Consider the following 16,790-nt stretch of genomic DNA (forward strand, 5'->3'; position numbering starts at 1 on the left):
CAAGTTCTAGTTTGTGATTTTAGATTTCTCTAATCTTGTTTGGTGGTTAAAGATCGTGGTTTAAGCCTTCTAGGATCCTATTATAGTGATTCTATTACAATGATTATGATTTGGGTGTGAATATGATTTGGGTGAGTTCAACTTCTTTTATTCTGATTTCCTTTCCTTGTTGGCATTCTAAATTCTGATATGATTTATGTTTAGCGTTTTTGTTATTTGGTTTGAAATAATATTGTTTTTGTTGTCTATTGAAGTGCAAGGTCTTTTCAAGTAAAATTTCTCCTCTCTTTGGGCTCGAAATCTACTGATATCTGTGGTTTGCTTTAGCCTTCATGTAAAATTTCTTACCATTTGTCATCTGTGTTAGCTTCTGATACAAATTTCTGAAGATCCTTTCTAAACTTTTATGTTTTTATTGCTGTGATGTGAACCAGGAGGCATATTTCTGAATTCTGACTTTTGTTTATTTTAAATATCAGAACATCTAGTGGAGTAGGAGGTATAAATTTATTTTATTGTTTCTATTAGATAGTAATTTTAAAAATAGATTCAAATTTCTGATTATATGATTTATGTTTCAGATCTCTTTAAGTCATGAAATTGGAAACAAAAAGTCACAAACACAAAAGACATTTTAGCTTAAAAAGTAATGTTGTATCTCAAAAGTATTTTAAAATTAAAGCTCTCGAAATCGTGTCTCCTAATTGCCCATGACTCAAGAAGATTGAATGGATTAGCATGTTTAAGTATCCAAAGTGATTTTTTACAAAATGTTGATTATTGTAAAATAGACATGTTTATGCTTCAAAATTACACAAGACATTATCTAATGTGACTTTTGTATGTTTTTGTTTGTATTATTTGTTTCAATATAAATTTATTGTTTTTTATTTTATTTTGTTTATTTATACGCCTTGTCAAACGTTTGGTACGTTTAGTACATATATAAGGGCATAAAATCGTTTCTCGCCCCGGATAGTAAAAACCATTGGACTGATCCTAACTGTAGTAATGTTCCAAGGTTTGTATAATGATGGGTTATAACATGAAAAAATGAAGGTATTTGAAGGTATTTGATAAAATGCTGATGTTATCATTTATACAACGGTGGTGGAAGAATTTCCCCGATTCATTTGATAAAATGCTGATGTTATCATTTATACAACGGTGGTGGAAGAATTTCCCCGATTTGGTTACCATAATGCCTTAATAACGGAGTTCTCATTCATGTGTTACGTAAAGGGAAAAATATATAATTACATACTTGAGTTCTATAAAAAGATTCTGGAAACTAGTCGTTGTCCTAATTTGGTTACCATTTTGTCTTTATTGTCTTTATTGGGAACAATAGTTTTCTCATAAAAGGCACTGAGGAGGAAGGAAAAAAAAAAGCAATGGATGAGAAATTGTCACCACTAGAACACACAAGTGATATATCAAGCAAACGAATAAAACCAAGTACATCTAATGTGCAGCCAAGTTACCTCATGAATTGTGTAGTGATGGGTTAGTGCAAGAAGGAAAGAATCTTTTTAATTTGAATTGAGACCGGAAGAATCCCTAAAGTTGTAACATATATTGCAGTTCTTTAAGAATTTTTTCATGATCAAAAGGTGGATGATGTAGCTATGATTTTTTAGAAAATAAAGAGTCTAAAGTCTAATCCTAAACTTACATATTTGTGAGACTAGAAGAATCTCTCATAAATTTGATTCAAGCTTTTTCTTTTTACTAAACCTAAAAGCTCTTATGATCTCTTATAAATTTGATGACAAACACACCATTAGTATATATGACAATTGTTAGTCAAAGACACTTACACCCTCTTCTCAACCCCTTCGATAAGAAGATGAATGTCAAACACACCATTAGTATATATGAATGTGCCATTTTCTCCTTCCCCTACCACTACCTAAATCCTATAAAAATCAGAGGGATGTAACGTTGGCAGCCCCTATTGAGGATAGAAACACATTTCTCGACGATGACCTACAAAACTAAGACAAATAAATAAATAACTAAAAGATGTCTTGTTTGTGTTTCACATCATCTATAAACATAAATAATACTCCAATAGTATATGGGGAAGACATTTTTTTATAAGGATATACAAATAGAGAGCATATTCAAATGAACTACTCTGCAGAAATGTGTAAGGTCTACGTAGGAGTGTATACGAGTTGAGTCGAGCCGAATACTACCAAGTTCGAAGCTCAGCTCGACTAAAATACTCGAGCTCGAAACTCGGCTCGAACTCGACTCGAGCCATGATTTTAAGCTCGAGCTCGGGCTCGTGAAATACTCGACAGTCTTAAGCTCGGCTCAGCTCGACTCGACTAATATTTTTAAAAAATCAAAATCACAAAATTGAGTAAGAAATATTAAACATTTCACATTTAAATGTCCAAACTACTAAAAAAACAACTATTAATCACTGAATATCAATATAACATCAACCATATATTTCATAAATGAATAATTATAAAGAAATATATCTTATAAATGAACAATTATCAATAAATTGTATATATGTAAATTATACTAAGTTCGACTAAGGTTGCGAGCCTTACGAGCTGAGTATTTTTGTACTCGAGCTCGGCTCGATAAAGTACTCGAGTAGTTTGAGCTTGGCTTGATTAAGATCGAGTCGATTTCGAGTATTTTTCGAGTCGGTCTCGAGTTTCTAACGAGTTGACCTGTCTCACTTACACCCTAAGTCTGCATATGTCTGGTTATATGAGAAATAAATGAATCCATCTCTAAACGGCGTACTCCACCTTCCGTCACCGATCTCTTGACGTCATCCCCCAACCTGGTGGCTCTCCTCCGCATCTCCTCCCCTTCCTCCGAACCCATCAGTCTCTTCACCGCCTCTTCCACCGCCACCGCCGTCACCAACTCCTTCCTCTGCTCCCAATCCTTCACCACCACACCAATTCCAAGAACATCCGTAATCAGAAACGCATTTCTCGGCTGATCGGAGTGCATCGGCCATGTCGCCATTGGCACTCCCATCGATATACTCTCCATGCTCGAATTCCATCCACAATGACTCATAAATCCTCCCGTCGCAAAATGCCCCAAAATCTCCAGTTGAGGTGCCCACCGCCGCTCAATCAAACCTCTACCGTTAATCCTCTCTTCAAACCCATCGGGCAATCGAACCATCGTATCGCCGCCGCTGGAATTGCCCACATCCGCCATGTCTGCTGCTCGAACCACCCAGATAAACCTATGTTCGCTTCTCTCTAAGCCGATAGCCAACTCCCTAATTTGATCATCGCTGAATGTGGTCGTCGTTCCAAAAGAAACGTAAATGACGGAATTAACAGGTTGATTGTCAAGCCATTGCAAGCATCTGTGGCGGGTTTCTGAAGGTGTCACATCATATGGAATTTGGACGGGATTAACCGGCCCAATAGCCCATATCTTCTTCTTCTTCCCGGAGATCTCTTCTCTCTCTAGATATTCGATGAATTCGCCTTCGATGGCTCTCGAGGAATCGAATAACTCGCCGACGGCGAGATTCATGTGGGCTTGTTGAAGTTTTGTGAATTTTTTGAACTCCGGAGTGGCAGTTTCACTTTGAGAAGGAAGGCGGTTTAGCAAATTCCGGTCAACCGGAAAAGGCCTGCCGGCTTTCTCCCAGAAATCCCAGAAGGTGTAGAAGGCGGAGAGTGGACGGAAGTTGTACGTCTCGGCGTTTGGTATCGATTTGACGTCTTGAACGACGTATGACATTAGAGAGTCGTGTATGACGGCGACTCTAGTAGCTGTTTGTGAGAGGGAAATGATAAGATCTGCGACAGGGCGGCGGAGATGGAGGGTGGAGTCGAAGGAGGATTGGAGGTGGGAAGGGAAGGGGATGGAGGAGTTTGGAGGAGGGGTAGTAAAGGGAGGTGTTGCGAATGCGTGGAAGTTGATGCGATTGGAGTCGGAGAAACTGTGGTGGCGGGCTCGGGCTTGGCGGAGGTGAGCGGCAGTGGAGACGAAGTGGACGGGAATGTCGTAGGTTGATATGAAGCCGGAGAGGTGGAGAAGCTGGTTGAGATGACCGTGTGCTACGAACGGAACCATCACTACCACCACACGGGTTTGGTCGCCGCCGGTCATCTTCGTTTTTTGTTTATCCGGCGGAGCTCTAACTAGGCTTTTAACGTGCTGGTTGATTCAATAATAGTAGAATTATTTTTAGTTAAATTCTATTTGGAATATGTTACTTTCTTTAATGTCTATTATTATAAATTTTTAGGGTTTAGTTTAAAAAGGTAACGTAGCTAACTAGCTATTCGTATTGTCATTTTTTGTGACATAAAATTCTATTTGATATTAATAATATTATTGAAGTATAAAAATATATCTTTTTGCAATTATTTGACATATTTTGTGTGACTTTTCTTTTCCATTCTGTAATGGTGTGGATGTGGTCGGCAATATTTGTTACTTGATGTTGTGGGCCGAATGAAACCTCTTGTATGATCCATGTTGTAGGCCGGGATAACATATTAACAAAGTTCAAAATGGAGTGAGTGAAAGGTTAACCTAAGTTTTACCGCGAGCTTAAGGTGTCAATTTTATATATAAAAAATCGTTTAACTTGTTAATTTTGTATAAATAAAATCATATGATTATAGATTTATATAAAATGTATCAAGTTTTTAGAATAAAAGTACAAAAAAAAAAACATTGTCTTGAATAAAACTCGCACCATAATGCGTATTTGAGCGACTCAACCCGTCTCGGCATAAGTCACACCCATGGTTCTAAAACGTTATGCATGGCTTTGTCATAACATCTCATGGCTTCTAGATTTGTACATACCCCCCCCCCCCCCACACACACACACACACACACACACACATATATATATATATATATATATATATATATATATATATATATATATATATATATATATATATATATATATATATATATATAATTTTTATCTTAAATCACGTCTTAATAAATGTTATGGCTCATCACGACTCATAAAGTTTGGAGCTTGATATTACCGTCACACGTCTCACGCAATTTAGATCATATTCATGACTAACATCGTTGTGATGAAGGTTTTCAAAACAACATAGCCATGATGCGGTTTTGAAAAAGACGTATCCATAACGTGCCTTTTAAAACCATGCATATTACATGTATGATAATATATAATGCAAGGTAACCATTTCATTTAAGTTGATTGTTGAGTGTAAATCTGTGATTTGATGATGTGCGTTTTGGCACTACTGCCAAAGGTCTCGGTGTGTGTTTATGATGATTTCCTTAGCATGTTACTCATATTAATGTACATTGTGTTATGTATCTTGTATTTAGCCCGTTTGATTAGCCTTTTGTATGTACGTATAAGCCCATTACTTTATGTATATAGTATTCGATTGATTAATGAAATTATTCAAGGAAAATCATTCTCGAATATGGTATCAGAGACTCTTTAATCTTGGTACCCATACACCAGCCGGACCTACCTTCTCCTTCTCGATCATGTCAATCTTCTCCTTTTTCTCTATTCTGTTCTTCTTCCCAATCAGACATGGCTGATAAAGATAAGCCCTTCACCTGCATCAATATCAAGTCCTATGTTCCTCTTATTCTTGATCTAAATGAATTAAATTATGATGCATGGCGGGAGCTCTTTCGCACTCATTGTCGTGCCTATGGTTTCCATAGTTTTCTTGAAAGCACAAACAAACCCAAAGACGCAGCAGACACCGATTGGGACAACCTTGATAATCTTGTCAAGTCCTGGCTCTATGGCACAATGACACAGTCATTACTCACAATTATCCTCAAACCCAAATCAACAGCCAACTCTATTTGGGAAGCCATTGAAGCCCTTTTCAGAGACAATAAACACTCCAGAGCAATTGAACTGGATAATAAGTTGCGTACTCTAGTCCAAGGAGATTGCTTTATAACTGAATACCGCTAGAAAAGCAAACCTATTTCCGATCTCCTAGCCAACATTAATGCACCAACCCCTGAAAAGACACTAGTTTCATACCTGCTCAACGGTTTAAACCCGAAGTGTGAAAGTGTTTCCATTCTCATCTGTCACAAAGATCCCCTACTTTAATTCCTTGAAGCACGCTCAACTCTTGTTTCTGAAGAGTTCCATGTCAACAGGAACCACACACGGACCCCCTCACCTCATTATGATCATGGCTCCTCTCCTATAGTTCTCGTTGCTAACAACAACAAGCCCGATACCAGGCGGTCTCAACACAACAGATCTTCCTCCAATCGGTTCAAGAGTGACTCCTCCAACTGCCGATCAACGTCGTCCTCGTCGTAGGTACATATCACTGGTCGCTACCCTCCTCCTACTCCATGGAATCCATATTAAACTAAGAAGCAAAGCCAAACGAAACAAAGATAAAAGAAATGTGACTTGGAAACAAATAAATAAAGGTATTTTGATCAAGACTTGATTTCCCTCTTCAATATGAAGGGTTATCTATAGAAAAGTCCCAAACTTTTTTCAATAGTTTCAATAAGGTCCTAAAAGTTTCTTTTTTTTTTTTAACAGAAAAGTCCCAATATTTTTTTACCTAAAGTAACGAAAAAATTATTTTTTATATTTAAACAGCAAATGATAGATTATATGATTTTTTCAAAATATTTGGACTTTTCTGTTCAAAAAAAAAAAAAAAAAAAAAAAAAAAACTTGTAGGATTTTATTGAAACTTTTGAAAAAAGTTTAGGACTTTTCTATAGATAACCCCAATATGAATGATTTTTATGTCATGCAATAAAGATTACTTGTTATTAATCACTTCTTAAGTTGATTTTCTCGCGTGCACAAATCATAATGACCAAACGAACATTTAACAGAATGGTTAGATAATTTACTATCTCTATTATCAATATTCAGTTTGTATCATGCAATACTTGATCATGTACTTAATCACAATAGTCATGACAATCAATTACTAAAAAATGGTCATCTAATGAAATCACACATATTAAAGTTCATTACTTTGTTAAACGAATCCTAAGATTTTGTCCATCTCTAGTCACAATTGCCAATGGTCATGATCAACTATGATTCTAACATATATATTCAGATTTATCCTCTAAATAAATCAGCAACAGGTCTTAACGATATAGACTTTAAAACATATGGATCTTTGATCAAACAAACAATATAACTTAAATAACTCATAAAATCCAAATATCAATCAAACCACAATTTTACGGTTCATCTACATCTAATCAAAGGCGAAAGGGTTTTTATGCTCTAAATCATAAAACAGAACACAAAGAATTCAGAATAGTATGCAAAATATAGACAGTAAAGAAAACAACACGAATTTCCTAAAGATTATTATATCAATCCTTTAGATTCCTATTCTTAGTCATCATTGATCATTATGCTATGATAAGAAGTCTAGAACCATGTGAAGTCATTGAAACGTGTGCTTGAAAATAAAGAGTTAATAGCACACCCTCAAATCGAATTGGAAGAAATATTCAGGGGCGTAGGACGTCATGTCAAGTATCATAACACATATAATATAGTAAGCAAAGTACAACAACCATTGCATTAATCATGTATAAGTTTTTACACAAGTTCAAACATTAAGTGTGACAACCCGATATTTCGAGGGAATGAAATGTAACACCAGTCAAATATAGGTAAAAATTTAGCTTTCCTAAAATCTTATTTGGGTTAAATAAAGTGGTAGGAATCATATCAAGGTTTTCGTACATATAAAGAACACTAAAATCCGAGTTATAACGAAGAAGTTATGACCAATCTAAGATTCGCAGTGAAAATCGGCAACACTGATAGACGTAAAACGCGAAGTTTCAATACAATAATTTTTAGACTTAGGTATCTAAATGAAAATTTTATATATCATTAAATCGTAAACGTACATAAAAGAACGTCCGAATCTGACTTCGTATGACGAAGTTATGATTTTTCAAAGTTTCAGACATAACAGTAGATAGCTAAAAACTCGAAATCGAGATCGAGCGGATTTTTGCCAACATGACCTAAACGAGAATTGAAGATCACATGAATGGTATTACAATGGTAAAAAGTATGGCGAAAACAGACAGCGGACAGAGTTATGAAATTTTAACGGACTTTTCCTGTCCCGGCCTATTAAAAATATAATATTAAAAATAAATTCAAAATTAGCCGACGGAGTCTAAACGAAAGTTGTAGATCGTAGTCTCACCTATGCGTGGACATAAAGAACGACAAAAACGGATTTCGTATGAAGAAGATATGAATTTTTGAAGTTTACCAAATAATTAAAATGTAAATTAAATTCAAAATCCGGTATTATCCGAAGGAGGAGTCATCGGACCAATCCAGGTTATGCCCAGCGTACCCTTGTACACCCTGTGTACTCGGATGCTCGGCCTCAGTTACTCCACGTCGCTCCGATGCTTCGACCGAGGATGCGGTCATCCATGTCGTCACGTACGCCTCGCGTACAAGCGTACGTCCAGCGAACGCGAGGCTTTCAGCCTCTATAAGAAGGATGCGAGGGTGCCGGCCATATTTGCTAATTTCCTTCCCTTCTCGTGCCGAAGCTCTACGTTTCAACCCTCGGAGCCATCCCAAAGTCCTGGTTTACATATCCAAGCTCGGAAGGAAGTTTTACGCTCCCGAGATTCCCGAGAATCTTGAGAGATCTGCTCTCTCGAGTAGAAGTTCTGCTCGGTTTTCATCACGCTTTCTTCAATCAATCAAGTGAGTTCATACCCTTATAATCCACACTTGTAAAGGTTTTATAAATGCTTTTATATGCTTTTAAGGGGGGAATACAAGTAAAACACACGATTATTATCGTGTGTTATATGAAGTTTTATTATAAACTTTTTATCAACGGAATCATATGTGATTTATAACTATTATAGGGAAACTTTCGTATGCAAAATATATCACGATAACATCATATCTTTTGAAATAAAAAATGTTGTTATATATGTATAAATCAAACACTCTGCTTATACTGTATGTATATGTGTCCATCTTAGGCACTACAAAAATTATACTTTTCATAACAAGCGAGCATTTCACCTAGGGATTTCTATACAAACGAGACACACTTTTAGAAAACTATAATAGGTATAGTTTTACGAGAACATCACGAACTTTTACATACTAGAAATACTATTTCAAGGAGATACATTCATATACAAGAACAAACGAACATTTTCATATGTACTTCAAATAGTTTTCAAAAACGTTTTTACATGTTAAAACACTTTTAGAAACTGTCTTACAAAATGTATGTTTCTTTTTTTAAATCTTTTATAGTTGTGCATCAAACAAAGGTTTTCTTACACTTAAACTGTCTTGTCAACTGTTTTCGAATCGTTTTATAAACTGACTTCAAGTCACAAATTTTTTATTAGACTTTTCAATGGTTTTACAAAACTTCTTTTATGCTTTTATATTATAAATTGCATGCGTCTATATGTATAGTTATATACGAAATGTTTAAAAGACTTAGGAAGGCTATCCAACCTGTTTCTTTTTCCTCGATTTGGATGTGGTCTGGTGGGATATCGGGTACCCGTCCAAAGGTCGTTTAAATATTAGTTATATATCGTGTGTACATATATAGTCATAAATGTTCCATCAGTTAATTCTGTTCTGATGCTCTTGGGTAACAAGGGTGTATAAACCTACTTGGACACTCATCAATTATATTCTAGTAAACTATTATAGGAATAGTTTAGGGGATACAAAACATTATCCTTATTACAAGAAATTACACCAGAGTCAGTTCATTCATGAGTCTAGACTACATGCTATATGAAGGGATACTCTTATAGAGATTCCTCATACATGGATATATTTATAGGAATACTCTTACATAGATACGCTTACATGAATACTTTTACATGAATACTTATACATGAATACTCTTACATAGATACGCTTACATGAGTATGTTTACATGAATACTTTTACATGAATACTTACACATGAATACTTTTACATAGATATAATATGGCAAATTATTTTTACATATTATATGTCTAGATACTGTTATATAGTTCTCCTTTCTATCTTTACCTTGTGATACAATCACATCATCGACGAGATAGATTGGACTTTATATCCAAGTACCAAAGGATACTTTATGGGATTAACCATTCGTAGAATCTCTGTTAGCTACAGAGGTAAATGCACATCCACGGATGTCTTCGGTTGATACCATTAGATGTATACTTTAAGGGACTAACTATTCCTACACCCAACTGTTAGCAACAGAGGTAAATGTACATCTACGGATGTCTAAAGTTAACACTGTTAGTTATCCTAGTATAAAGGGATAATACGTAAGTTAGTTATATTATTATCATTATCTTGTGACTCATCCACATAACCAATGAGGTGAATCGTATTTGAGTATCCTAGTACCAAGGATACAATTTCTTATATTAATAATAATTGTCGAACAGTCGGGTCTTGGTAGAAGACTACTTTCAAAACAGTCGGGTCTTGGTGGAAGACTACTTTCAAAACAACTAGGTCTTGGTAGAAGACTACTTTCAAAACAACTAGGTCTTGGTAGAAGATTTCATCTATACTAATAGGAATCATAGGGATTTCTAGGGTTTACCAAACGGTTTTGATTACTTAGAAACATTTCCACACTTATACGAAATTTCTTTCAGAACAATATCAAGTCTTTCATTACAAGTTTTACAAATCAAAAACACATTAATACTTATGAATTCACCAGCTTTTTGGCTGATACTCGCTTTTAAAATAACATGTATTCTTAGGTCGCAAATAGACAAGTACGACGACCAGGTTTTTGGTGAAGACGGAGCAGTCCAAACTCGTCTTATTTTCTGATTATTCATTCTATTGTTGTATATTATGAAAGAACACACTTGTAATTAAAATTATACTATTAATGAAATGGATGATTTTGTTGCTTGTTTACTACTTTACATTGTTGTAGTACATTACATGACGTCCTCCACCTCAGAACGTTTCTGCCGTTCTCGGTTTTGGGGTGTGACAGATTGGTATCAGAACATTGTTTATAGCGAATTAAGTATATCAACCCAGAAAAGATATACTAACTATAACTACAATGGGATTAAAAATACTCTGACCAAAAGTTTATACTTTTAAATAATAAAAAATTTAATTAAGTATACGTGCCTGCATTCAGACTAAAATCAGCGTCACAAAGACAAGAACAAAAGTATTACGATTGTTGAATATCACAAGTAAGCTTGGGGATGTATGGTCAATCCTGGGAATGGCATAGCCTGATCAATTATGCTGGTCCGAGGAGTGATTAGCATATGCCCAAGAATGGTTGTGATGTGGCAACAAGTCTAAAAACTTACCAACACTACCATAATGAGAACATTATAACAGAACCTCAGTCTAAAATTATTTACTTGAGAACTAAAAAGGATCTTCATTACTAAGTTGATAGTTGCTAAGTGGATATACTAAGGTTATATGTAACTAGGATGTCATAGACTTTGAATCTGTGAAATTCTGCTTTCCCCGGTTCCTTGTGAATTTGAAGTTGAGTTCACTTATTCAAAAGCCTATCATGTTTTGATTACATATAACTGGTATGCACTTTACAAATAATGATGTAACTAATGGAGATTATTTAATAATTATCTAGATAGTTCGTCTAATAATTATTTCTTTACCTAAATTCTCATATAGATAACATGGCTGGACTCCATCCCCACGACAACCCGTACTTCCCAATCAAAGGCAGTGCTTGATGGTTCAGAGAAGAACCAGAGAATGATCATCCACTCCCTTTTGAATGATCACCATGCTGAAGACCTCTTGGATGATGATAACTCCGAACTCGAGGATGAGAACCTACCCCTAGTAGCTCCCAATTCAAACCCTAACCCTCGTCCAACTCTTCATGGACCTGACGCGTCCTTGGGTAGAATGCTTGGAAACATGGAGCGCAGAGCAAGATCAACCTATGTCGTTTAATGGATACCGAAGCTTCTACCACTCAAGTGAAGAAATATCAGCAGATAGAGTTCTACAAATCATAATCCGTACAGTTGCCCAAAATGAAATTCAGGGCAGGACGACTTTTCAACATATTGAAGAGGTTAATGCCAATGCAAGAATGCATACCATTCGCACCAATCACCTTGATCACCAGTGAGAGATCTGAGAGAAACCATGAGACCCTGCTGCAAGCACTAGCTGAAACCCGAGCCGAAGTCATAGAGCTCCAAGTACGCCAGAGGGTGTACGAGAGATACCTGCTTGATATGAAATGTCAACTAACCAAACTAAGGGTTCACCACAGGGGTGACCGTCGCCAGTAGGAGATACCTTGCTTCCTTCTTTGTTTTAAAGAACCGTGTTCCTGTCTATGTTCTGTGTAGTACTTTTTGTGTGACTACCTTGTACTATAAGTACTTTTAGTTAAGTCTTTATGTTGTCAAAGACTTTTGTACTCCGAATATGATGTATGACCTACAACAAGGTCAATTTCCCCAAACCTATTACATCTTAAACATCAATGATATCGAAAGTCGGCTAACTTCTGTGTTACTCTTTGTTCAAATACCTTCATTTTACTACCGTTGGAGTCTATCTGAAACCCCATCTAGTCAAGTTATTGGACTATGGTAATTTAACTCCAAAACCATTTCCAAGCCTCTTTTAAAGGTTGTATCATATTATCCACCAACCTATAATACCTCGGCTTGAACGACAAACGTTTAAAGACCATTCTACAAACATACTTCTACTATGAACTAGGACTACATCATAGGGATGTAGGTCAAACTATCATGAACATCCTTCCAATCCGTACTAGGACTGCATCTTTCGAGAACATAGTCTTACCCTTTACTTGAACAATCGAAGTACATCGAGAGTCAACCAAAATCGCTCAAAAAATCTTTATATTTCGTGTTACAAAATCATGTCGTCATCCGGAAACAATCAGCTGAGCAACGAAACCCCTATCCTCCATATCGACGCCGCTACATTACAAGCTGCAGTAGCAGCTGTTGTAACAACTTTCCTTACACACATCAACTCAGGCAACACAAGCAAGACCAAAAAAGGAGTCAAAAGTTCCGATGGTAGTACCAAACCGGGAAACCAACAAATGGCAACAGTCATAGACTTGCGAAGCCGTAAGACCGAAAGGAAGAGACGATATCGTAAAGCCCTAAAGGAGCACAAGAGATCCCAAAGACTTGCCATGCCACAGCAACACGTGGCAACTCCTGCAGAGCACTTGAGGAAGCAATTTCCAAGGTGGTGTAATGAGGAAGGAACTCGTGTCCACATAACATTGGCTAAACACCTCACTCCCTCCACCAAGGCTAGTACTAGCCAGTCATGCCACTGATGCGGGGAGATAGGGCACCTCAAGAAGGATTGCCCTATAACAAAGAACTATGACGCAGACGGTAGGATTCTCAGGATCACAGCTGCAGGAGAACCTACTCCGAACCCACGTTAATGTAATTTAGGCGTTTCGTTGTAACAGACTTATCAACCATCCAAAACTAGTGCAACCAGAGTCTTATCTTTTGCGGGATCCCGTCGGTATAGGGATGCTCATGCTGCGTATGCTTGCCTTTTGTAGTATACCTTATACGCAACAATAGTCTTGTAGTAGTCTAAAGTATTGTAACTCTGTTGATGGTTGCATGGTTGTGTTTTGTCTGTAAACATCTTATGCTCAAATCTAATGTCTTTAAGTTTCCTTATGATTCCGACATTATCATACGACTTGATTCAATTTGATCCTCACAAAAATAGCTTCATACGTACATCTCTTTCTTCGAAATCGCCTTTCCAGCGAAGCCGTCATATCTGAACACCAAGTACTCATGAATGGAGTACCTCATAGTTCTTTTCCTTTCCAAAGAAATCCCCGAAGTAGCAGTCGTACAGTACGTCAAGTTCAAATCCAAAGATCCATACAGTTGATCTGTCGCTGATGAATGTATACATAGGGGTGATATATAATCAAGTTTTTGACTTCATAATCAGTATGAATTGGTTGTGTTCTTATGCAAGAGGAAAGGTCACTGCATATACGTCAAGACAGCTTAAGACACAGGAAGTTAACAATAGAACAAATGATCTTGAGTCAAGAGCAGTGATAATTGCTCTGAAGATCTGGAGACACTACTTGTAGGGTACAAGGTGTACTAATTTCATAGTCCACAAAACATCCAACATACATTCGACCAAGAAGAGTTATCACACCAGTAAGACAAACGAAAGAAACAAAGCCGTTCCCAGATAGTGAAAGGTTTGTTGGAAGGCCATGCGAGGATCTGAATTCACTTAGGAATGCAAGGATCCAATAAAACTTCTATCCGTAGCATAGTATCAATTCTGCTTAAACTCTAATTTCGGGACGAAATTCCCTCTAACAGGGGGATGATGTGACAACCCGATATTTCGAGGCAATGAAATGTAACACCAGTCAAATATAGGTAAAAATTTAACTTTTCTAAAATCTTATTTGGGTTAAATAAAGTGTTAGGAATCGTATCAAGGTTTTCGTGCATATAAAGAACACTAAAATCCGAGTTATAACGAAGAAGTTATGACCAATCTAAGATTCGCAGCAAAAATCGGCAACACTGATAGACGTAAAATGTGAAGTTTCAATACAATAATTTTTAGCCTTAGGTATCTAAATGAAAGTTTTAGATATCATTAAACCGTAAACGTACATAAAAGAACGTCCGAATCTGACTTCATATGAGGAAGTTATGATTTTTTGAAGTTTCAGACATAGCAATAGACAGCTAAAAACTCGAAATCGAGATCGTGCGGATTTTTGCCAACATGACCTAAACGAGAATTGAAGATCACATGAATGGTATTACAATGGTAAAAAGTCTGGCGAAAACAGACAGCGGACAAAGGAGTTAAGAAATTTTAACGGAGTTTTCCTGTCCCGGCCTATTAAAAATATAATATTAAAAATAAATTCAAAATTAGCCGACAGAGTCTAAACGAAAGTTGTAGATCGTAGTCTCACCTACTTGTGGACATAAAGAACATCAAAAACGGAGTTCGCATGAAGAAGATATGAATTTTTGAAGTTTACTAAATAATTAAAATATAAATTAAATTCAAAACCCGGTATTATCCGAAGGAGGAGTCATCGGACCAATCCAGGTTACGCCCAACGTACCCTTATACGCCCCACGTACTCGGATGCTCGGCCTTAGTTAGTCCACGTCGCTCCGATTCTTCGACCGAGGATGCGGTCATCCATGATGTCGCGTACGCCCCGCATACAAGCGTACGCCCAACATACGCGAGGCTTTCAACCTCTATAAGAAGGATGCGAGGGTGCCGGCCATATTTGCTAATTTCCTTCCCTTTTGGCATCGAAGCTCTGCGTTTCAACCCTAGGAGCCATCCCAAAGACCCGGTTTACATATCCAAGCTCGGAAGGAAGTTTTACACTCTCGAGATTCCTGAGATTCCCGAGAATCTTGAGAGATCTGCTTTCTCGAGTAGAAGTTCTGCTCGGTTTTCATCACGCTTTCTTCAATCAATCAAGTGAGTTCATACCCTTATAATCCACACTTTTAAAGGTTTTATAAATGCTTTTATATGCTTTTAAGGGGGGAATACAAGTAAAACACATGATTATTATTGTCTGTTATATGAAGTTTTATTATAAACTTTTTATCAAAGGAATCATATGTGATTTATAACTATTATAGGGAAACTTTCGTATGCAAAATATGTCACGATAACATCATATCTTTTGAAATGAAAAATGTTGTTATATATGTATAAATCAAACACTCTGCTTATACTGTATGTATATGTGCCCATCTTAGGCACTACAAAAATTATACTTTTCATAGCAAGTGAGCATTTCACCTAGGGATTTCTATACAAACGAGACACACTTTTAGAAAAGTATAATAGGTATAGTTTTACGAGAACATCACGAACTTTTACATACTAGAAATACTATTTCAAGGAGATACATTCATATACAAGAACAAACGAACATTTTCATATGTACTTCAAATAGTTTTCCAAAACGTTTTTACATGTTAAAACACTTTTAGAAACTGTCTTACAAACTGTATGTTTCTTTTTTTGAATCTGTTATAGTTGTGCATCAAACAAAGGTTTTCTTACACTTAAACTGTCTTGTCAACTGTTTTCGAATCGTTTTATAAACAGACATCAAGTCACAAATTTTTTATTAGACTTTTCAACGGTTTTACAAAACTTCTTTTATGCTTTTATATTATAAATTGCATGCGTCTGTATGTATAGTTATATAAGAAATGTTTAAAAGACTTAGGAAGGCTATCCAACCTGTTTCCTTTTCCTCGATTTGGATGTGGTCTACTGGGATATCGGGTACCCGTCCGAAGGTCGTTTAAATATTATTTATATATCATGTGTACATATATAGTCATAAATGTTCCATCAGTTAATTTTGTTCTGACGCCCTTGGGTAGCAAGGGTGTATAAACCTACTTGGACACTCATTAATTACATTCTAGTAAACTATTATAGGAATAGTTTAGGGGATACAAAACATTATCCCTATTACAAGAAATTACACCAGAGTGAGTTCATTCATGAGCCTAGACTACATGCTATATGAAGGGATACTCTTACAGAGATTCCTCTTACATGGATATATTTATAGGAATACTTTTACATAGATACGCTTACATGAATACTTTTACATGAATACTTATACATGAATACTCTTACATAGATACGCTTACATGAGTACGTTTACATGAATACTTTTACATGAATA

General features: G+C 36.2%; 2 protein-coding genes across 2 annotated transcripts; one reads left to right on the forward strand and one right to left on the reverse strand.

Annotated features, from left to right (window-relative positions):
- Positions 1–2,468: 2,468 nt before the first annotated feature.
- On the reverse strand, positions 2,469–4,214 carry LOC145045310 (zeatin O-glucosyltransferase-like). The gene has a single exon (XM_078993647.1). It carries the CDS (start codon positions 4,111–4,113, stop codon positions 2,713–2,715), a length of 1,401 nt encoding a protein of 466 aa, XP_078849773.1. The 5' UTR covers positions 4,114–4,214; the 3' UTR covers positions 2,469–2,712.
- Positions 4,215–5,548: 1,334 nt separating this feature from the next.
- LOC145012473 (uncharacterized) lies at positions 5,549–5,947 on the forward strand. Its single transcript, XM_078971279.1, has one exon. The coding sequence runs from the start codon at positions 5,549–5,551 to the stop codon at positions 5,945–5,947; it is 399 nt and encodes a 132-aa protein (XP_078827405.1).
- Positions 5,948–16,790: the final 10,843 nt, after the last annotated feature.

Source organism: Lactuca saligna, chromosome 1, assembly GCF_052625555.1.
Source record: "Lactuca saligna cultivar CGN05327 chromosome 1, ASM5262555v1, whole genome shotgun sequence".
NCBI classification, from domain to species: domain Eukaryota; kingdom Viridiplantae; phylum Streptophyta; class Magnoliopsida; order Asterales; family Asteraceae; genus Lactuca; species Lactuca saligna.